The 22,660-nt window shown below is 40.3% G+C and overlaps 1 protein-coding gene across 3 annotated transcripts in view; it reads right to left on the minus strand.

The window, feature by feature from the left end:
• The window catches only part of SLC9A9 (solute carrier family 9 member A9), a 213,083-nt gene that overhangs the window by 179,079 nt on the left and 11,344 nt on the right, over positions 1–22,660 (minus strand). For all 3 annotated transcript variants that reach the window (XM_074590233.1, XM_074590232.1, XM_074590234.1), the window contains exons 3-4: positions 19,033–19,110; positions 18,494–18,570 (exon numbers count right to left, since the gene is read on the minus strand). In XM_074590233.1, coding sequence (XP_074446334.1) covers positions 18,494–18,570; positions 19,033–19,110 — 155 coding nt within the window. The remainder of the gene's footprint in view (positions 1–18,493; positions 18,571–19,032; positions 19,111–22,660) is intronic.

Genomic DNA, 22,660 nt, shown 5'->3' on the forward strand with positions numbered 1-22,660 from the left:
ACATTCCTAAACGAGCAAGACTGAAGAACATTCCCTTCCTGGGAGGACACTGATAAAAGTTAACTGACATTACATCACTGAGCATAGCCTACTACGAACTATGGTAACTTTTGGTTTTGATATCGTTCAGCAGTGGTAGCCAAATTTGTTTTACACAGAAACATAGTTTTACAGAGTATCTATTTAGACTTTACTGTAAGCTGTAAACTGCGGAAATCTTTTTTTTTTTTTTTTATTTTAATCTTATATGGACAATCGATTACTCAAAATGCTTGCCATTAGCAGCTTATATCATAGGTTGAACCAGAGTTCATGAGATACTGCTCATATCACATTAGAGAATTCTTTCTTAAATCAGGCCGGGCCTCCACAGATGGGAAAAGTTTTGAGATTACTCACAAAAGTAAGAAGTGCTTCAGAAATAAGTAAACATTAATTGGTTTAGGCTGCCTGTTGGTACAGTTTCAAGCAATTAAATTAGTAAGTATTTCTGGAATTTCTTGACAAAACTGTAAAAAAAAAAAGGCCTTAAGATCTCTACTTCCTTCAGTTTGGAATTCTTGCTATGTTAACTTGTATGTTATACTTTTTATATTACATTTCAGTTTTTTATACACATGCACACACACAGCCTTCTTTTTTCATAGCAATTTCTCCTGTACAATAATCATGGGTCTGTGTTTTGGAGCATTGAAAGGGTTAGAGGTGTTACAGAATTACCCACATTCGTCAAAGACCTACTGAAGTCAACAGACATTTGGGCTGTACAAGGAAATAACAATGACAATGTTTTTTTTCTAGTAACTGAACGTACGGTAAAAAGCAAACAGAATATAAAAGACAAGACAGAGAAGCACAGCAGAGCTGTCTGCAGTTAAGCAATAGCACTAGCAACAGGAGATCAGGGAATAAATCTTGATCCCACATGATAGATGAGGAAGCCTCTGGACTGGAAATGAATGTTAAACACCGGTTCAGGCGCAGGGAGCCGGGGCTGCGGGGGGGGCGGGTCACCAGCGCCCACCAGCATCCCCAGGCGTTTGAGAACTGCGCTTTGCCACCCTCTGCTGTCCAAGGCCTACCCAAGCACCAGTCAGTCATTTTACCCAGATAAAACCTTTTTTGAAGCAAATTGTGTTTTCTGGGGTACATAACTAAAAGAGTGGGTATCGTTATCTTCTTTTTTTTTCTTGCCTTTTACTTCGCAAAATTTTATATGAGTTTGGTTTGTTCCCAGCCCCCAGCACAAACCCAGAAAGGGAGCTCCGAGTATAAATTTGGTACATTTTGTTTGCCACATCTTTTTCAAATACTTCAGCTGACTGCAGCTGGGACGTGACACAGCATCAAAAGGACAGGCAGGGTTCTGCACCAAAGCTTCTGGCCCAGAAGCCAATCTATTGCTACCATGCAGGACGTGACTTTGACCCGACCTAAGGAGTCCCCCAGGATGGATTTATTCCCAGTTTTCCTGCTCTTCCCTGTCGTGTTGCAGCTTAAGCCTGAAGAATAAGTGAGCCTTGTTCGTCCTAGAATGACTGGTTGTACCTGCTTTTGCTGATTGAAAATATTTTCAATCTCAAATTAATTTCAGTGAGCGTTAGAACTTCTATAGGATAAAAAACAGACCCAGGAGCTGCATTTACATTCACTGAAGCTTGAATCTGTTCGGTGGCATAGAAAGCAGAACTGTCTGCAACACCTTGCCAGGAGAAAAAGCACAGATGAAAGGAGGAATCACGGCACTAAGGATTTTACGCTTCCATTGCACTTTGATGTTCAGCTCTCACTCCCCTCCCTACCCGAAGAAAGCCAACACCACCGCGTGTGACTACATGCTTCTAAGTGGTTGAATCTGCCTGCAGGCACTCTCCTTGAGTCTTCCTTGCTACATTTGAAAAGATCATCTGCCTCCCCAGCATCTGTTCACGAGTGATGACGATCAATGCTAAAGGAAGAGAAAGGGCAGCCCAGTGGCAATTTTATCAACTGGAAATCATACATGAGGCTTTCAAAATGGGCTAGCAAGAGGAAATTAAGAATAGGTAGACTGTAATGATTGCGCAGATCAAAGTAGTGAGAGGAAGAGGGGAAACTAACTCAGATGCGTTTTTAGAGGCAGAAAGCCCTGCAGAAAAGGAAGCATGAAGGCACAAATATCTCAGCAGAGCATCTTGGCACTGCACTGTTACACATTCCCTTGAGACGGGGGCTTATATGGTATCACTATGGAAAGAAGAGAGAACTCCAGTAGGGACACTGGCTGAGTAACACTGCAGTGTTTCCACCCCTAACGTGTTAAAAAACCATCAAAAGATAAATAACAAGTCCTCAAACAAAATTTTTATTAAATGACATAGTTTGTATTCTTTGGATTGTTCAGCTTTTAGTTTGCAGTTGGATGATATTTTCCAGTTTCTCTTCATAACGAGGCATTAAAAAGTAATTGAATATGAGGTTTTTGAACAACAAGAATATCCTCAAGTGTGGCACTTTAATTAAAATATCGAAGATAATAAGGTTTGACAATAAAGCCAGGTTTGATAACACAGAGGTGTGGCACACCTCTGAAATGTGTTGCCTGGCTTCAGCCATCTGTCCTGGCTGTTACCAAAGGTTTTTGTCCTTGTAACACAATGGGGTTAGTTGTTGTTGAAGAGAGGTATGTAGGCAGAGTTTGAATAATTAATTATTTCAAAGCAGAAGCCACCCAGAGGCCAGTACCTAATGAACAGAGGAATAACACAGAGGAGAAAGAGTTTGTGGCTACAGATGCCTTGTTTACAGCCCATGACAAGTTATCCTCGTGGTGTGGCATTTTCTTCTCCTCATCCCCTTCCTGAGGCTCTTTAATCACTGGGAATACTATCTGAGACTATATTTTCTTTGTGGAACTGTTTGCCCTTCATAAAGCATTTGTGGGCAATTATTGGGAAATGTGTTAAACTGATACCAGGTGCTCTATTGATGTGAAAGTAGCCTGCCTGGATGCTTCACAGCTTTCCCAAGTCAACCTGAGACAACAATCTCATTTAAAGAATCTATGAGAAAAATTGGAATTTGTCCTTGCATTATACTGAACACTTTTACCTTTAGAACCCAATGGCTGCTTGTCTCTACCCTGCACTGAAAGCCTAGGGACTGACAATTCAGCCAGAGAATGAGGGTGAATACTCTGAAGGAATGAAGTCTGAATAGCTGATGAACCTTGGGCGACCCTTGCCAGCTGTCCTATTAGGCTGTGTTTTCTCATGATCAGACCCTAACACGCATGGACATGTATTTGAGCCCTACAGATTTTACTAACAGGCTGCTGTTCTCAGGGCAAACACTGAAGTCAAAGATACCTTTCTCTCACAATGAGCTTTGATCGCCAGTTGCTGACACTCTCCTTGCTACATTGGTTTGTTATCCTGGCTTTGTTACTTGTTACTCTTTTTTTTTTCCTACTCAATCGCTCCGCCAGCAGGGAAAAAGTCTTGCTACCTTCTTAGATCTTAGACGCAGTTAAGAGATAATAATGCTCCTTTATTACATGCATCACATGTGCTTGCTGTGTGCCAGACTGGTGCGAGGGACACATGAGGGAGTGCTTGTGGGCTAATGGCAGACCTGTTCCTAATTATATAAATTTCTTGTATTAGTGGAGTTACGTGAATGGGACCACCTACTGCCTGTCTGATAACAACTGATATTGCCCTGTAGTAATGCTAATGCATTGCAGGTCAATATGTCATTGATATATTCTTTCATTTAAAAAAGAATTATATACATCATCTTGTCATATGTAAGAATTATATAGAACGTCCACACCACTGAAGAGACAGTTTTGTGAGGAAAGGGAGAAGTTACTTTATGTCTTGGCTCACTGGGAAAATATGACAAAATTTATGTGCTTACAATTATCATTAGATCTTAATTTTTGGCAGGTTTAACTACTATCTTCTCTTCCCATTTATTTTTAAGTGAGTTGTGTGTTCGTGAATGTGCCAGTTTGATAGCCCCAAAGACAGAGAGCATCTGTTTGCCTATAAAGGAAATATATTTACAACATTCACTTCCACAAACTGCTCCCAAAAGAGCGCTTCAGTCACACACTTGAGGGGCTAACAAGAGGATCAGTAATGTAAAACCCCCATCATCTTGCCAAGATTACTAATGAGGCTGCAATTTGCCAGTGAGAGGTTGCAACTGTAATGGGTTTTGCAGTCTATTCCTTTTGCTAGAAGGGCATTGTAACAACTAGTTCAGGCTCTGAGTCACTTCCAATCCTGCAAGTGTTCCCAGAACTAATGTAATTTTGTTAGTGATGTCCTTAAATCATTGTTTCACGATTACAGTAACTAAGTCTCCATAGTCAGAAAACTAAGTGAAAACATTTGAAAATCAGGGTGATTATTAACATTCTGACGTTCAGGCACACTGGACAACAATTTTAGCTAAAAGACTCCCTCATATCCAGTTTTCTAGATATCATCTCTAGTTTTCTAATAATAGTTCATCAGAATTGTTTCATTCACTGCATTATTCAGAATCCTTGGGTAGATCTGTGCTTCAAGAGTGACTTGTAAAGGATGATGCTTGTTTGGTAACTCGTAGTATACCCTTACAACCAGTGTCCAAAGTTGGACAAAAGAGAAGTGAATGTCCTTGCTCCAGCAGACTTTGGAAGGTATTCTGGTCATGCAATAAACAAGAGAGCTGGCGCTGGCTCTTCCCATTTTGGAATTGGGAGCATTGCCTCACTCCGGTTATCCTGAATCTGGATGCCCCCAAACTAGGCCCACCACGTGGACAGGTGCCCCCACCACTAACCTAGAGAAGAGCTCTAAATAGAAACCAGGCATTTGGAAAAATATGGTTTTGTTTGAAATAAAATGAAATGTTTATTTCCCTCCTTAATATTTTTAATGATCTAAAAACCAACACAAAAACTGCCTTTGACTCCACTTGACATTTCTCCTACCCCCTTTCCCCGCTGAGCCATGTACATGAGCTCACAGGGAGTGCCGAGGAAGCCCAGGCTCTGCTCCGCTAAACCCCGCTTTTCCCCGCGGCGGCCCGGGCGGGATGCCGCGCAGAGCTGCCGCCCTGGGCGCTTACCAGCTTTCTGAGTCACCGCCGCCCCCCACGCCCGCCACACCAACACGGCGAACAGCAGCGAGGGAGGAGAAGGCGGCCGCAGCGCTGCGTTTCCGCCGCGCCCGCAGGAGCAGCCTCGGCAGGCGGCACCGCCCGCGCGGGCGCTGGCTGCCGGCGGGGCGCGGGCGGAGCGCGGGCGCCACCTGCTGCCTGCGGCGGGCGCTGCCGGCGGCGGAGCCGGTGTGAGGGGGGGACGGGGCCCTTGGACCCCCGAGCAGGGCTTCCCCGAGAGCGGGCGCTATTTTGATTATTTCTTACTGCAGCAGTGCGTGTTATCTATCCTTAAATATTTCTATTTGCTGTTTCTCTCACTGCCCGTTGTATTTTGTAAGTAGTTAAGACGTGGTTTTTCTCCTGACGCGTGTGGAAGGCAATGCCGAGGGCCCGGGTCTCCAACGGAGCAGAGAGTTTACAAACAGCCCAGCCACACGTGCTGCATGTTAAACATATGACAAAGTCCAACAGCAAAATGGGACCATTCAGAGTCTTACTAAAAGCGTGACTAAGGCTCTTGCACTGAATGGCTGACTCAGGATGAAACACAAATGTTCCTTTTGGCCACAGTAGAGGGCTGTTTTGGGCAGATGCCAAAAAGGGATTGTGATTTGGACGGGAAACCAGACCCTGAGTAACCCAGCTCCATCTGTAAGCCCTCTGGCTCTGGCACTGCTCTTTGAGGCTGGCCTCACCGAGGCCATTCTCTCTTCCACTGTATGTGAATTTTTGAGCCACCTGAATGGTGATGGCAAAAAAGCGCTTTTCAGATACCCGCAGTTGCGCAGCAAACAGTGAACCGCAGCCCAGCGATTAGAGCAGCGGCTGGGGCTTCAGAGCTGTCTGCCAGCTCTATCGCCGACACTGAGTGAACAGCCACATCCTTCAACCTGTCAGCACGTGCATTTTTCCCACATCTAAAGTGAGAGCAATATTGTACTTCCTAGAAATCAAGCTGAACTTAAAAGGTACTTTAACATCTTTGAATGAGGCCGTCTACGTAGCAGACAGGTTAGACATGTAATAATGTGCTATAGCACAAATTGTAGATTTCTGTATGGGCTAGATAAGATAGCGTTAATAGGAAGATTGCTGAAAGCTGGTTAAATGAAGTCACTCACCAAGAAAAACCCACTCTCCTGCTGGGTTCGGAAAGTAATGAACATTGGTTTGAAATCCAGCTGGTACTTTGTAACTAATGCTATTCTTCCGAGATGGATACTGAGATACATTCAAAACTTGACCAGATAAGGCTCAGAGTAGCCTGCCCTAACTTTTGAAGTTAGCCTTGTCTCCATCAGGGGATTGGACCCAGGGTCAGTTCTACCCTAAATTATGCAATGACTATGACAAAAGAGTGGTGAAGAGCAATCTCACTCAGAATGCCGTTTGAAGGGAGAGAAACTGAAATCAGCCATATCCATATCCCCATGAACAATGGAGGGCAACTGCTTAAACCACATGACAGGATTTGCAAGAAGACCGAACAACTTGGATTAAATCAAATAGGCAAACAGAACTCTGAAAATAATCCCTATTCCTCAGCAAAATGAATCTTTCCTTATTTTCACCACCAAGTGGATTGTAAGGATGGGTGAAAGGAAGGTGAACAATTTAAAAAATTACTTTGTTTTGGTTTTCAGCCTGAGTAATAGCAATCGTCTATCAGAGGGCTACAAAAAGGTGCCGTATGTAGGGCAGTCAATGTGTCTATATATGACCTTATATTCTACTTGCAGAGTTTCACTTATATTCTTGTTGCAGAGTTTCACTATTAGTCATTGTTTTTTTTACAGACCAAGTATTTTTTACCAGTGACATCATCCTGCTCAAAACTCGCAGTGTGCACATGAATACCACATAACAGATAAAAGCACCCATGCTCCCAATAAGGGAGAGGTCAAAAAGGAGCGGAGATTGCGGTGTTTCAACATTTCAATTTTGTTTGCTGCTAAGCTTCAGGGAGAGGGTGGTTAGCTGGGGAGAGGTGATGGAGGAAAGAGCGAGTCCCCAGTCAGTACATTACAGAAATGAAAGTGATTTTTCCTTTTTAAGGTATGGAGCTGGGTATGAGCAGAGGCTAATTAGCATTTTAAAGAGGCATCTTCATGCATAAAGTCCTCACTGCAGCAGGAAATGAAATAATCCTAGTCATTTTTCTTCAGTAAGACTTTTTTATTGCAGACTCCATATTTCAAAAGAAGGTGAGGAGAAAGAAAAGCTGCCTGGGAAGATAATTGTCGGGTATGGGATGATGGGGACTAAGATAATTAAATTAAAAGAAAAAGTGGGAGAAAATCTGAATGTACAAAATGGCTGAAAGGAATGGACTAGGGGCAGAACATGTTCTGCTGTAATGTATGTTATTTATAGCATCACAGAATTGTAGACTAACTTTATTTGGAAGGGACCACAGGACATATCTACTCCAAATTCCTACTCAAAGCAGGGTCAGCTATGAGACCAAACCAGAGTGCTGAGGGCTTTAGGCACTTAGGTCTTGAAAACCTCCAAGGATGGAGATTGCACAGCATCTCTGGAGAACCTGTTCTGATGCTGGACTGTCCTCATGGTGAAAAAGTTTTTGCTTCTGTCAAGTCAGACCTATTTAAAATTACAACTTGTATCTGTCAATTTGTCTGCCTACTATGCGCTGCTTGAAGAGCCTGGCTTTCTCTTCTTGATAACCTCCCCTCAAAGCCTTTCTTATTTAGGCTAAACAAGCTCAGTTTCTGCAGCTCCTTCTTACAGGGCAAATGTCTCAGCCCTTGTCCATCTTGGTGGCCATCCACTGAACTTGCTGCAGTTTATCAACATTGTCAAATGTAATGGAGTTTCTTCTCAGACAGAAAGTATTAAGAGAACAGCCAAGACTAGGGAAACATCTTGGTTCGTTCATTGTCATCTTAATACTCAGAAACAACCAAAAGCTGAAGAAAAGCTCCACATGTTATTTACCTCTCACTGCGGAGAATGTGACTGATCAGACCAGCTTTGGTAGGTTCTGTCTCCACTGAGTGTAGCATCTACCCTAGAGCCATCATGAAGGCTGGTGCGTTTACAAAATATTTCCACCTAATAGCAGTTGTGCTCCATAAAACGTTTGTAAGATGCAAACGTACTATTTGATCAACTGGCTCAGAAGATGGATATGTAAAATGGTGGTGGGTGGGTGAACAAAGCATCCTCTGGGTTGGCTTATTATGAAAATTTCAAGGTAACGGGTAGGAGATCTATGTCACCCTCTCCCTTTCTGCTCCAAGTCAAGCACACCAATGAGTTTACTGCCTGTACACTTCTAAATGTTGGTCAGCATTTTTTATCTGTCTAACTGTAAATTGATCAGTTTGAAGAAGCTACACATTGCAGGCAGCACCATGCTCACGAAGTAGAACAGGATTTTCCTCCTCTCTTTTAAATTTCTGTAACACCTTTCACCCTGAAGCAGCTCAAAGTACTTTGCAACCAATTCACAAATTCCTGTGTACATGATAGAGGTCACGTCATCGCCCAGAAGACGCGTGGTATGGCTCACTACCTAGAAAAGCCATACAGTTACGTATGGCCTGCAGCAACGCATAGCATGGGCTGAAGCAGAGATATCTTCCTCAGTCATATGCTTTGTGTGCAGGTTTCTTATGCAGTACGGAAAAAGAATAAATATGCCAGTCAGTATACCTCCTTCTGCTTTTGTCTTCTTCTCCTCTGTAGCCTGGAATTGTTCTGGGAAGAGGGTATATACTTCTGAGAATGGCAGTGGACTGTCAGGATATGGGACCAGAAGGGATGCATATTTTCCATTTCACTAGCTCTGTAAAGATGCTTTCCCTGAAAGTTAATATAGAGACTGCAAGAGTAGTCTTGCAAACTGGAGACTTGCCAAATGATGCTGCAGCCAAGCAAGCCGGGTTGCACAGGTGTAAGGATGGTCTGTAGCCAGAGAAATAAGGGATGGAAATCTCTGGATGCCACATTGTATGTCAATTCTTAAAGCATCCCGGGAAGAAGACATTAGGACATCTATCCAAAAGCATTCTTGCAGTAAAAAGCTTCAACTTCTAAGGCAACTTGGAAGAAATTTTGTTAAAAAAAATATCTCAAAACCAAACAAACTCTTCCCTCCAGTGTGGGGTTTCTTCTTGGGAAATATCTGGACTCAGCTGTTCTTCCTATATTGCAACAAATGCCATTTGCACATTTTTCAGAAGAATGCATGATTTAAAGTTTTTGCTGGATTCCTGGAGAACCTACTGGATATCAAATACCAAATTTAACATCCTTTTGGCTTCCGATGAGTCTCCTGGTATTCCAGCCTCTGTTTGTCTCTGCAGTTCCACACCTTTAGTGTTCCCTAAAATACAATTATTTCAATATCCTTAGTATGCTGAGGGGTTCTTCTGGAAGATGCAAATAATTATGCCCTGCTGTTCACCACATCTGTTTGTGAGAAGAAAAACTGTGTTTTCTGCATGATCAACTCTGCTGCAGTAAACAATGTCAGATGTTTATTGCGAAATAGCTACAAATTCTGACTGAACTTGCAGCAACACACACACTTGAATGCATCAAAGTACTCTTGGAAGAACTTTCAGATCTGTGTGGGTGTTAGTGGTCTGGGAAACACTATTTTATATCAGTGTCTTGATTTAACACAGCTTCTCATCCATAAATTGAGAATTTATGCAAATTAGAGGCTTTTTTTTTACTACTTTATAACTTAGAACTGCTAGAACCCTCTGAGAGTTATGTCTATGAGAAAGTCTCTTCCCTTTTTACTCCCTTTCCTTTTCAAAATTCCTACACCCAGATATCATAGCGGGGGGTATATTTTCAAGCTTCTCTAAACTCATACCTTAGTAACCCATTTTGGATTCACCAAACACCTTTAAACAAAGTGATAAGCAGCAATTACCCCTTGCAGCTGAAGCTGTGAGTTGCAGTTTGCAACTCCACAGACTGCAACAGAGTTATTTCACATTTGGACTGACCAAAGAATCAAAGCTACAGCATTGGGGCACTGAGCGGCACATTAGCAACTAACCAAACCAATTCTTTTCCTACCGGGGCTCAGTGTTAGGTTGCCGCCTTTGGAGAACTCTGGAGAGACTTAGCGTGATTTTTCAGCTAAATCATGCTTGTTGAGTTTCCTCAAGTCAGTGCAAAAATGGTGCCATACTGTCTCATGACTGAAAGAAAATGCCTGCATTCACTCTAAGATGGGACATGAAAGCAGCCAAAAAAACCAAAATAAGGTACCAACACAGCTACTATATTTTTACGAAAGTTATACTATATTCAAATGAACATCTGCTTACTAGTTTTGTCTTTATTTCCAGTCATAGGCTGAATGTCTGGCTTTAGAAGGTCAGTAGAAATTATTAAAGCTAGACATTTGATCTTCAGGGGGTTTTATCACTGGGGAGGGCAAATTATCTATATATAATTTTTCCCTCTTTCTCCCTCAGTTAACTTCTACAGCACCAAGACACTTTAACACTCCCCCTCACCAGTTTCTGTTTATATCAAAAATAAAGCTTTTATTCTTGCCTCTGGGGAGGTTGAGCATTTGCTATTTACAGGTGGTGCGTGAAGGAAAGATGGACCTGCTTTTTTTATATCATTTGGTGAGAACATGTGGTAGAAAACAATATTTTATTAGAAAAAAGTACTACTTTTCTTGTGCATGAACTAATTCTGAATTAATACAAAACTGATCATCTGGGAGGGCAAGAGCTTAGGTGGTGTAGCAGCAGATAATCCATGTAAAGACATTTGATTAGTTTATGGAGAGCTCTACAACAGAGATATTTCCTTCTGTTAACCTTAACCTGGCCCCATTTTCCCTTGCAGACAGAGTTTCCAAAATCCAGAAAAATCCCATAGCACTGTACAGTAGATTGAAGCCAAATAACATTTGGGTTTGCTCTGCTGAAGCACGTAGCTACAAGTGTTTAGTTTCCAAGTTGTAAAGTCTATCCAGAGCCCTCAGATGAGAAAGAATAGTCAGATTATAAACTCAATACTGTTTCATATCAGCAGACCCTATTTGTATATTCCATTAAGCTTCACTGAGAAAATAATACAGAACACACCTATAAACTAACTAAACACACATCTAGCATTTGCCAAACTACTGTAATATCTATGAAAATGAAAACAAAAAATTAAGAAGAAATCCCCAGAGTCATGCAGTGCTCAGTAAACATAACTATTGCATGCTGAACCTTTCAGGTGTGCGCTGCCAAATGCTTAATGAGAGATGGACCCTGTGTCTACTGAGAGTATGCCAATATATCAGTATATCAATAGTCTTATGTTACAATAAGGCCATAGCAAGCTACTTGTTGAGAAGGAGGTTGTAAAATAAGCTAACTTTTCAGGAGGAAATTAATTAACCACACACACACACAAAAGTCACACTTTCTTCTTGTTTTGAAAGACTGCTTTTTACTAAAAATGATTAATTGTAAATAGTGTGTTAAAATGGTATGACAGTAGAAGGAATGTGTCTCCTAATCTGTAAAAGTACGACTGGATAGGTATACTAATGAGAGAACTGAATCTTTGACTGCATACTTAAGTCAGGATGCATCATACCCAGGTAAACTGTGTAAAGAAAAGTTGAACATTTCTTGCTACTTGCTGCTTTTTAGCAACACTGTTGTTAATTCAGCCAATCTCTTCCTCCTTTAGGAGGCACAAAGAGGGGCTGTTAAAAGTGTGCAGTTAAGAGCGAAGAAAAAACATTTTCATGTGATGATGGAATCTTGGTACCACAGTCATTTGAATGGAAAATGTCTAGTTTCATAGAAAGGTTATGATGGAAAACCCAACCTCAGGACTTTTTTTTCTCAAAAATATCTGGAGTGGTATTTGATATTTCTTGATATTTTTTTCCTTCTCTCTTACAAATTTATATTTATATATGTGTGTGTGTGTATAGAAACAAAAAATAGTTCTGGCTTTCAAACAAAACCATTTAAGATTCAGTTTTTGGAAGAAGGAATTCAGAATATATTATATATATTATATTATATTATATTATATTATATTATATTATATTATATTATATTATATTATATTATATTATATTATATTATATTATATTATATTATATTATATTATCAGCTTTTAGTGATCATGTGCAAGAAGCATTTGAATATTCATTGCATAATGGTGAGGAATGGCAAGTGAAAGGATTCTCAACTGCCTGTGAGAAACAAGTATGATGACTTATTCCTGACACTTTAATTTAAATGTCAGAAGAGACTTCTTTGTCCAAACTTTTACTCTCTGCAGTTAAACACAGATGCATAGAAGAAACACTTTGATTCTCTGTGTTTGTTTTTTTTTTTTTTTAATTTGAAGTTCACTTTTAGGCACTGATTACCATGAAACAATCTGATAGACTTATTCTAAAGCAAGCATCCATGTGCTCACAGACTTGTCCTGGAATTAATGAGGTCAAAATAAGCAAGTTTGATTCTAGTTGGAATACAGAGAAGTCCTACCTCTCCAGCCAGAGAAGGCTATGCAAACTGAGTAGCTAATATAAACACCTACATCGTTCCCCTTAAAACAGTGATGATCTTGGAATGACTCTTCCTAACACCAGTATTATCAGCCGTTTGTATTTCATAACTTCACCATCTTGAAACTACAATTACTCTATTTTCTGATCCAAACCCTATTTTTCACCTCAGCTTTATTCAAGCAAAATTCTCACTGCAGCCACAAAAGTTTGCCTAAGTTGTCTGCAAATAAGTTTGCTATTTCAGTTGTACTCTCCAAGAGCTCTGAATTCCAGAAAAATCAGGCCTTGCCAAACATAATAGGCAGGCTGGAAAAATATGAGTAAGTGACTGTGAACATGCTGCATTCTGAATATCTAAAATGTGGTTTTGGCATTGCAATTCGAGAGAACCCAAGTGAAAACAAATCAAAAATTATAGATAAGGCCAGCTTTATGAAGTCAGTGCTCCTGTGCACAGGCATCTTGGCCCTGGCTGGCACTGAGAATGCTGATCTAAGAAGTCAAGATGATTTCAAGAGAGGAAAAAAAAATGCAAATCTTTCCACTTCTGCTACCATTCAGTACTTCATATATTGCTCTGATAGGCTGTCACCACAGTGTCAAGATTTTTCCAAACACTTGAGCACTCTTCCATTATCAAAATTGATAATAGGGCCCTTCTCCTTGCTTCTTCTTAAAAGGTAAAAAAAACCCAAAACCTAAGCCAGTGGGGGTGGATATTAATTTAATTTTTCAGCAACCCAGTTTTCATAGGTTCACTGAGCAGTGTCAGCTCAGTGCTGCTCTTCAACTTACAGTCATCAATACACAGCTAATATCTAGATTCATATTGCAAAAATTGAATAACCCCATGCAACAACAGGAGCATGACTGGCTAGATAGCTACGTGCAGAAAACCCCTGGAGTCTTGAAGGATATGAAGTTTAGCGTGAGCCAGAAGTGGTCTTCCTAATTGCAGCTAATTGCAAACCAGGTTGCGTTCATGGAAGTGTAGTGAGCGAGTTAAGAGAAGTAAGTCTCTTCTTGGCACTTGTGAGGTGGCATCTGGAATAATGTGTCTGGTTTTGGACTCCCAGTACAAAAAACACTGATAGGAAACAATCCAAACTACTAGGATAGTTAGGGGACTGATAGGCGTGATGTATGGGAAGAGACAAAGGGCTGCGTTATTTCAGCCTGGAGAAAACCAGCTTAGCTTTCTCATGGAACTGGGAGGGGAGCTAACTGCCGTCTTCAACTAATAGATGCCTATAGAGAAGATGAAGCCACCTTTGATGGATGCATAGTGAAAGGATGGGAGGCAATGGCCACGAGGTGAAGCAAGGGAAATTCCAATTGGATATACAGAAAAACAATCTTTGTAGTGAGAGTGGTTAAGATTGGAACAGGTTTCCCAGACAGCCAGTGGAATTCACATTCTTGGAGATATTCAAAACTGAGTTGGACAGAGCCCTGTGGAACTGGATTCAAATTTGAAGCCAGTCATGCATTTATTAGTAGGTTGGACTGCAAACATCCAGACATTGCTTCCAACCTAAATTATTCTCTGAGTCTGTGAAAATCAAGTAGTTTGCTACAGGAAGTGTGCCCACCCTGTATCAGAGAAGGCCTCAGAGACATTTAACCTGTATGATTTTTCTTAGGAGTAAAGAGCTGTCTTGCTGATTATCCTACACTATTCTTCAGGAGATGGGAGAGAAAATCTTCTCATTGGCAGATAAAAGATCTATTGAGAGACTGGATGTATATGATCCTGTACTATGCAGACTCAGAGTCAGCAGACTCTGTTCACCATGAAGGGGACAACTTCAGCAATGCTGCAGTCGACGTGGCTTTTAGTGGGGCAATCTCTCCTTTCCCTCATGGGGTCTCTCTGCGTGGATCCTCGCTAGTCAGACTTGGTGCAAAGGGCATAATTTGGCCTAGCTGGAAGAGCTTGGGAATTACCATAACTTGCATGTGTGTTAAGTGGCTGAGGACAGTATTACAGCTAACGGGCAGGCATTCCTTAGAGCAGGATTTAGTTGGAAGCAATTACGTTTCAGCACTTCCTTCACTAAAAAAAAAGCAATCCCTCTTACCTCTCTTTTCCCTGTCCTCAGTGGGAATATCTGATTATAGCCTTTTCACTCAAATTCCACACAGTTCCTCTTTCTTGATGCCAGAAGACAGTCTTTCATACAAAAGCAAAGATTTACAAAGAGGAGACAGACACCATTGTATCACTGTGTTCCATGGCAACTTGTTACCACTCTGAGTTTGCACAATGCAAATGATGTGTCTGTTCTTTATTAATGATATTTCCCAGCTGTTTCTGGTTTCAAAGAGAGGTCTGGTCCTTCTTTGTTACAGGCTGTACCCTGTCACTACAGCAAGCCCCACAGGAGGAGTTCGCATTGGGGTGCTTTGTAATTTTCTCAGGCAGAAGAGCACAGTCCCAGTAAGAGGCTGCAGATACACAGAATCTAAGCCTATGTATATTGATGTACTGTACATACGTATGTGCTGTGCACATGTAATAAAAAGTAAGCACATATTTAATCATACCTACGCACAAAATACTTGTCTACAGCAGTGCAATCTAGAAGTATCTTAGGGTTCTGTCCTTTCTTTTGTAAGAATAACTATAGCTATTCATCCCTTCTCTCTTAGGATATGTTTTTCCTTTAGGACTTATTTTTAGTTCCCTTCAGTAAAGTTTTTATACCATCTTTCTTCTTCATGCACTCATTATCTCATTCGTATCCTGACGTGTATGTTATTCAAACATACTTCACATTCACATAAACCCTATTCTGAATATATTACTGCCTTCTCTGCAATGATTTCATTGGGGTTGGGGGTTTCCATGAACACAGTACAAGGCCCAGTGCTGCTCAGTGCTTACTCCTCTACCTTAGGGTTTTCTTTAGATCTTTATCCCTGACTATGGGCTTGAACTTTGAATTGCTAGTAGGAATTGTTCCTAGTAGGAACTTTCTGTAGTGGATTCTATCTGCATTTATTCTGTTTTAGATAAAATAACATGGATACAGGAATGACAGTGTGTGTAATTTAGGCTAAACTCAATATATTACGTTTCTTTTAACAAGCTTATCAAAGCTGCTCTGGCATTTTCCATTTACAAAGGGCAATGACATATGTCAGAGCTCATAAACCAAATGCATGTTTAAGACCATCACTGGTCTGGACAGCCCTGCTGCTTTTCTGCAGACTCACAGAGCTAGTAGCAATCGGTTTACAGGAGAGAAATGTTCAATGGCTAAGACAAGTGAGAGGACGCACAGGAAGAGTCCCAATGAGATCTAGAACCACTGTTACCTCAGTAATGTGATAGCATTCAGCTCAAACTGTTATTAGGAGGTAGATTTTTTACTGAATTTATAATTGCAACCTTATGGGTGCTATTGGCCGTATAAATGGGTATGAAAAGAAGGAACTCCAAGAGCTAGGGTAATACAGAGGTGTGTATTACTGCAAATAAAGATGGGGGAAAAACATGAGTGGTTTAGCTGCCCAAGCTGTGATCTTCATGGATCTGTAAGCAGGCACTCACCCCACAAGTGACAATGTTGTGATACTGATGTTTCGCTTTCACGTGGGTTAGTGCTTTTGGAGCTCTACCACAAGCTTTAGAGCCTCACAAAGAAAGGAATAGAGTGGTTTAAGTGTAGGGTCATCAAGAAACCAGGCAGGAAATTGTTCTGATTGTTTAATTATGTCACTTTGTGGAAGCCTGAATATTCTGTGTCTAAACCACCATGCCTGTTCCCATTAGAAAAGAAGGATCCCTAAGATCCAGAGCTTTCTGCCTCACATCCTTCTCCAGAGGAGAACAAGCAATAGGAGAGATAAGAGGATGAGGTGCCATTTCTCAAGGAAAGCAAAATTTCAGAAAGAAAAGCAGGAGTAATCTTTTTCCTCTCCAATAAGTGAGACACATGTCACACTGTCTCCTGGAGTTCCAGATTTGTGTCTTGAAATCAAAAGTATTCTTTCTCCTTACCCGATGTTCAGCAGTTTTTCTCACATGAAGGGGAAACAGCTGCAGACAGACCTCACATTCCTTTTTATTTCAGCACAGAAGGTGATCATAATCTGAATGTTGCTTTTCATTGTGGAGTCTAAAATTTCCTGACATTTGGAGTGATCCTAGCTTGCAGAACATTTAATGGCCACAGTGCCTCAGGTACATTATGCTTACTAAGCGACTTGATTATTAGGAATCTAGAATATCAAGATAGATATGATGACATATTCATAAAAGAATAGTTTTAAAATCATTGAACTCTAAGTTATAGGTCAGTCATGTGTTTTACTATTACCAAAATGACATTAAAGGAGAAAGTTCCATCTCATAATAATGCCAGCAAGGAACTTACACCTTGATGGAGCACATACATCTTTACTTAAAGGTCCATTATAAAGAATGGGAAAAAAAAGAAATAAAAGATTAATTGCTTCTATAATTTGAAAGTGGTGTTCATAGGTACAGAATTTTGACCAGTTTTAAATTCAGGCACCCTCACAAAACCTGAAGCGTTTCCCTAAATCTTTCCATATCATGCAGAGATTTAAATGGTAATTTCATAGTTCTACAGACCAGGACCTCATGTAAATCCTACAAGATGCAGTGTGCTTCCTAGTCTAAAACCTGAACACCAGAAAGTTCTGTGGCTTTTTGCCGTGTTGACTCTGCACAATCCCAGCAAGATCAAGGCCTCTCAGCAAGACTTAAGTCACTTAGATGCAGCCCTGCCCCATCACCTCCGCAGAGCATACAGACTCAGCTAGCTCAGCTGTCTCCGCACCACTCCATAGCACAGAAATGCCACGGGATGCCTAGTAATGCTAAGGTTAAACTGTGAATGGTGCACTGCTTTTCTCAGTAAGGGTCTGTGCAGGCACAGATACCCACTCACTTCAGAATCCTCCAACTCTGGTCATTCATTTTCACTTGCATCAGGAACTTTCCTAGAACATGAGAGCTGAAGTGTCTGTGTGGTATCCATAAATATTGTGAAACACATGCACTTTTAAGATCCAAAAGTATTTTTAAATGGTTTGTTTAATTTTCATTGAGGTAACCAAACAGACAAACAAAAGTTTTACATCATGCCAGCCTGGAAATACATAATTCATTTCTGACTAGCAAATCTTTTCTTTCATTAGGCAAATTTTGAAACAAAATTAGAAATTTTCACTAAGGAGGTATGGAAATAAAAAAGGATTTTTCTTCCTCTCTGCTTTTTCCCTTCCTCTTTTTCTGCAGAAGCCACTTAGTCATATCCAGGCTAAATTTACACAGAGCTCCAGACTGAGACTTTTCACATGATCTTCAACTAAAAAGTTTCACTTGGCCTTTGAAATTACTCCAGTTATTTTACATATACGCCACTAGGTTTCTGTTCCTCCCCCTTTTAAGCTTTAAAGTCCTTCCTTTTCTGTTAAGAGATCTGCTCTCCTCTAGGAGGAATTCTGGTTAGAAGTATGGAATTTCAATTAAGAGAATGGTTCTGTATCTCAGGACAGATGATTAAAGCTACAAGGTTGTAGAAAGCAGTTCACGCTTACATCAGTCACAGACCGGAGATTAAGGACACAATTCCTTAAATGCCCTAGACAGTTCTTACTATCCAACAGTTTTGCCTTTTCCATCTCAGCATTCCCTGATAAATAATTACTTTATCTGTTACAGAAATTGTGAAGTATATTTACCATGCAGCGTCCGCAATTCTTTTTACAGTTTAGTTTTTAATTGAAAAAAAAATACCTAATAGCTAATAACAACTTCAGCAATTATAGCAGAAGTCATTCACTTACCCTATGACAATGCAGGAGATGGCAGTTCCCAAAAAGGCGTAGGTTAAAATCGATCCTAAGTTACGAAAAAAATGTCTCTGCAGAGGAAGGTTTGAAAAAAAGTCCTTTGTAATAAGAGTCAATAAAAGAACATTCAGACCAAGTTGAAACACTGCATCTAGAATTGCCATTTGTTACAATCCGTACCTCAAACATAAGATCAAACAATATAGGCTACATCAGTTATTTTGGAAAATACAGTTAAAGATGGAATGCCGTTGAAATTCCCTCTTTTATGTGTCCAGATAGATGCTTCAGGATCATAACAGAAAGTATCTGATCCAAACAGTCCCATAACTCCATCCCTTGAACGAAGTCCTGATCATGCAGTATATAAAACACAGACATTAATCACCATGCATCTTTAATTTGCTTCCATTCCTGCCAAGTTCTTCCCATGCAATTTAATTGTTAACTGACTCTTTTCTCTGTGACTCATTGGATCTACAAAGTAGCAATCACATTCGGTCACTTTTGTCATTTAAGAAAGAGACACATACCTTCTTTAAACTATACCCAGCATGAAATATAATCGGTGGCAGCAAAATATTGAAGAAGATAGAAGGATCAAATGTCATCTGCCAGAAAGGAAAAAACACAGGGTCAGGACAAACAAAATAGCATTTAATTTGATAGGGTAGGTTTTAATTGTAACTTCATATCAGGATTAATCTCAGGATCAGTCTCAGGATCAGCTTCAATGTCTGCAGGCCAGAATGTTATCCTGAGTTGTTTTCTTACAAGTATTAATGTGCAGTTCCTTACTGCTTATATATGTATAATGCTACTTGAAAAGTATTGCTTTAAAGAAGAAAATCAGTCATGCGCTGTTTTACAGGGAACACATATGAGCAGCGTTACCTGTGATAGTAAATACCTGCACTACCAGACATCCAACTTGACAGTCCCATGGCTTAATTCCTGGTTCAGACACGGACTTCCTCTTCAGTTTCAGGAAAGACACATCATCCGTGTTGTGCCTCCGTTCTCATGTACAGAGTGGTGATAAAAGATAAGGCCTGCGCTACCAAAACCAGTGTGATCTTTCCTTTGAAGCATATCTATTTAGGCACAGACAGGGCTTGCTAATGTTGCTTAACGAACTACTGTCTGTCAGCTATGTGCTTTCTTGAGCTACTGCACATTAAAACTGTGCACACTTTGACCATCTCCATTACTTCATTTGAGTTAACCTATAAAAAAAATAATTTACCTCACGTTTTTAGCAGGCAAGGAACATTCATGTGGCTAGGCAATGTACCTCAGACACGACACAACTCATTAAACTACAGGTGTATCATCAGCTCTGCTAACCTGTCAGCACAGGTTTCTATTGTCCTGCAGTTTCTCAATAAATCTGCAGACTGGTTCTCTAGCATCACTTCCATTGTAACACATCTCGTAAAATATAATAGATCCTATCCAGTCAATCAGTTTTGGCCTGACTGCAACAAAACAAGCCCTAGACTCTTCACAGTAAATAGCTATTTCTACTTCCTAACAAAATGTAAGTGTTGCAAAGCGCAAGTTGTCCTATTAGGCAAAAGGACTGTCTACGTAGGCATGAAATTCACGAACGGCATAAAGCCTTTTCTTCCAGATTTCAATTTGAGGGTTTGTGATGGCCTTAATTATTAGCAGCTCAAGTACTTTACCAGTAACTTCCTCAGTTGCTTGCTGTTTTTTCTATTTCTGTATGTGCTGACATTGTAAGTCATATTGTCACGGCAATGAAACTGTAATTTGCTTCTGGTGAGAGTTACCTATCTCTGTGTCACTGAAGATGCAACATATCACTGTGTTATGAAATCAGAGAGGCACTAGCACTGTCTATCGCCTACATATCTTGCATCTGTTTTATAGGCAAAGGGGTTGCCTTATATCCTCAATAAGCTAAGGGCTAGATACAGCCATTCTCCAAGACTAACTGGATTTTCTGCAAACACCCAACTATGGTGCTATTTGCTTTCAGACCTGAAGGTATGCTACTGGCTACTCTCTTCACGCGTCCTGTTCCAAGCCACTGGCTGGCACAGCAGCAGACACCACTTCATCCTCTGTTGTGCAGTTTGTTACACTCAAATGCCTGCGTAATGTCAGCCGTGTTCATGTGAAACGTTCATTTTTGTTTCTACAACAGCCATAAACAGTTTATAAAATGCCCATTACAATTTTTAAAGTAATGCTAGAATGAGGATGATGTTAGGCAAGGCAAAAAGTTCTTATTCCAGCTGTTGTCAGTACTCTGTTCGTATTTGCAGAGACCAGCAACAATGTTCAGTGACCGCACTTCATGACAAGTAGCTTTCAATAAAACATGATCCTGTTTAAAACCACAGCATTGCTTGAGAAAAAATATTTTAATAAACCTGTGTACTGTTTACTGTTCCGTCAGCAGGTGATATTATAGCCATACTTTTAAAAGAACAGGATGTAATTAATGCAATGGCTTGCAGCTCCTTTGTTCAGATAAATTGATATTTTAAGGCTACAGTATTCTAGATGAATTCTTTAGCTTCAAAAGAGTAAGACCTGCCTACAGAATTACTTCTGTCTTCTTACTAACAGACAGCTTGATTTGATAAACAGGAAGTGAGAGCTCAGCCTTTTTTTCCATTCTGCTTACTTTGAGTTACGAAGTTGAAAAAAACTTGCTGGCAAACAACGTGCCGGCAACTTTAGTTATGCCAATAACTTTCTTGAAAGCATGATAGAAAAAGGACTTTTTTCACTTATGAACTAACAGTCTGAAATGTTAATTTTGGAATTAATTCAGCAAATAACATTAAAAGTTTTCTCATAGGGGTCAGAAATCCTGACTGCATGTTTCATTATTCAAAACCGTGTTCTAAAGGATACGTGTTTGTATGATAAATGCACTTTGACCTTACACTGAGGTCAAAAGCGAATTACAGTTCTACAAAAAACACAGCACAGTGTGATCATATTTTGTGTTTTTTATGTTAGTACTTTTGCCAGTCAGGAAGGCTGCCAGGCATTGTTATGGTCTCCTAAATACTATTGAGTTCCTCCCTCTTTCCTTTTTTATTTATTTTCTTTTTAAGAGGGCATCTGCCAGATACATTTAAAGTAAAAAGGAGTGATGAAAACCCAAGCAGGCCGAGACATCTCCAGTAATACAGAGAAACCCACAATTCACAGTTGAGACTTTTAAGAATCTTCCAAAAAAGCGAGATTATGGAACAAAGATTGGGCAACCCCCTGTAAGGGCAACAGAAATTTCTGTGTGAGTTAGTGCTCCTCCTTTCTCATAACACAGGTCAGCTTCAGTATACCAGGTTTGATGAAGATGTTCAAATGCAATGGATTTGCCTTGGAAACTAAACACACACTTTGACTAAGACAAACCTCTTGCAACCAACTAGCCGGAAAAAGGATGAAGATTCAGCAAAATCTGACTAGTCTGACTGCCACAGTATTTTCCTGTCTCCACCCACCACAGCTCTGGTAGTCCCCGACAGTCTAGTTCTTTCTGAGAATGGCAGAGTCCGGCAGTAACGACAGACAGGCACACAATGGTGCTGCGTCAGCAAGGAATTTGAGCAGATGGTGAAATCCTAGTTCTGCTGAGTTCCCCAGTGTACATTCTAAGCATAACTTAAAAGTTTTTATAATGATAACCACTACAATACACAGGAATATGTATTACTGTGCTAGATAAACAATAATACTTGGAAAAAACCCAAAATAATATATTGTAATACTGTAAAAAAACGCTTGTAAAGGCTTAGAAGCTTCATGTGAATATGTGATGTCTTTGAGCATAAATTTGAGGTTTTAAAACGTCCCTCCGCACTCCTAAATTCTTTAAATTCATGTAATTTTTTTAAGAAAGAGAACATTACAAAAAGTAAATATTGCAAGGGAGTGGGGGGAAAAGTATAGTAACAAAGTAAAGTATTTTAGTTGTTATATACTGGAAAAGAGAAAAGGCTATGATATTGTAAAGGACTGTAAACTTCCTCCAGTGCTTCACTTTTTGCATCCAGCCCGAATTGCCACAATGCTGCCTCCCCAAGCCTGGGGATAGCCAGTGAAATCCCTCCTGAGGACCAGGGCAGTACTGAATGAATCTGAGAACGCTGTACTGCATTATAGCGTTATAAA

This window comes from Larus michahellis, chromosome 6, assembly GCF_964199755.1.
Source record: "Larus michahellis chromosome 6, bLarMic1.1, whole genome shotgun sequence".
NCBI classification, from domain to species: domain Eukaryota; kingdom Metazoa; phylum Chordata; class Aves; order Charadriiformes; family Laridae; genus Larus; species Larus michahellis.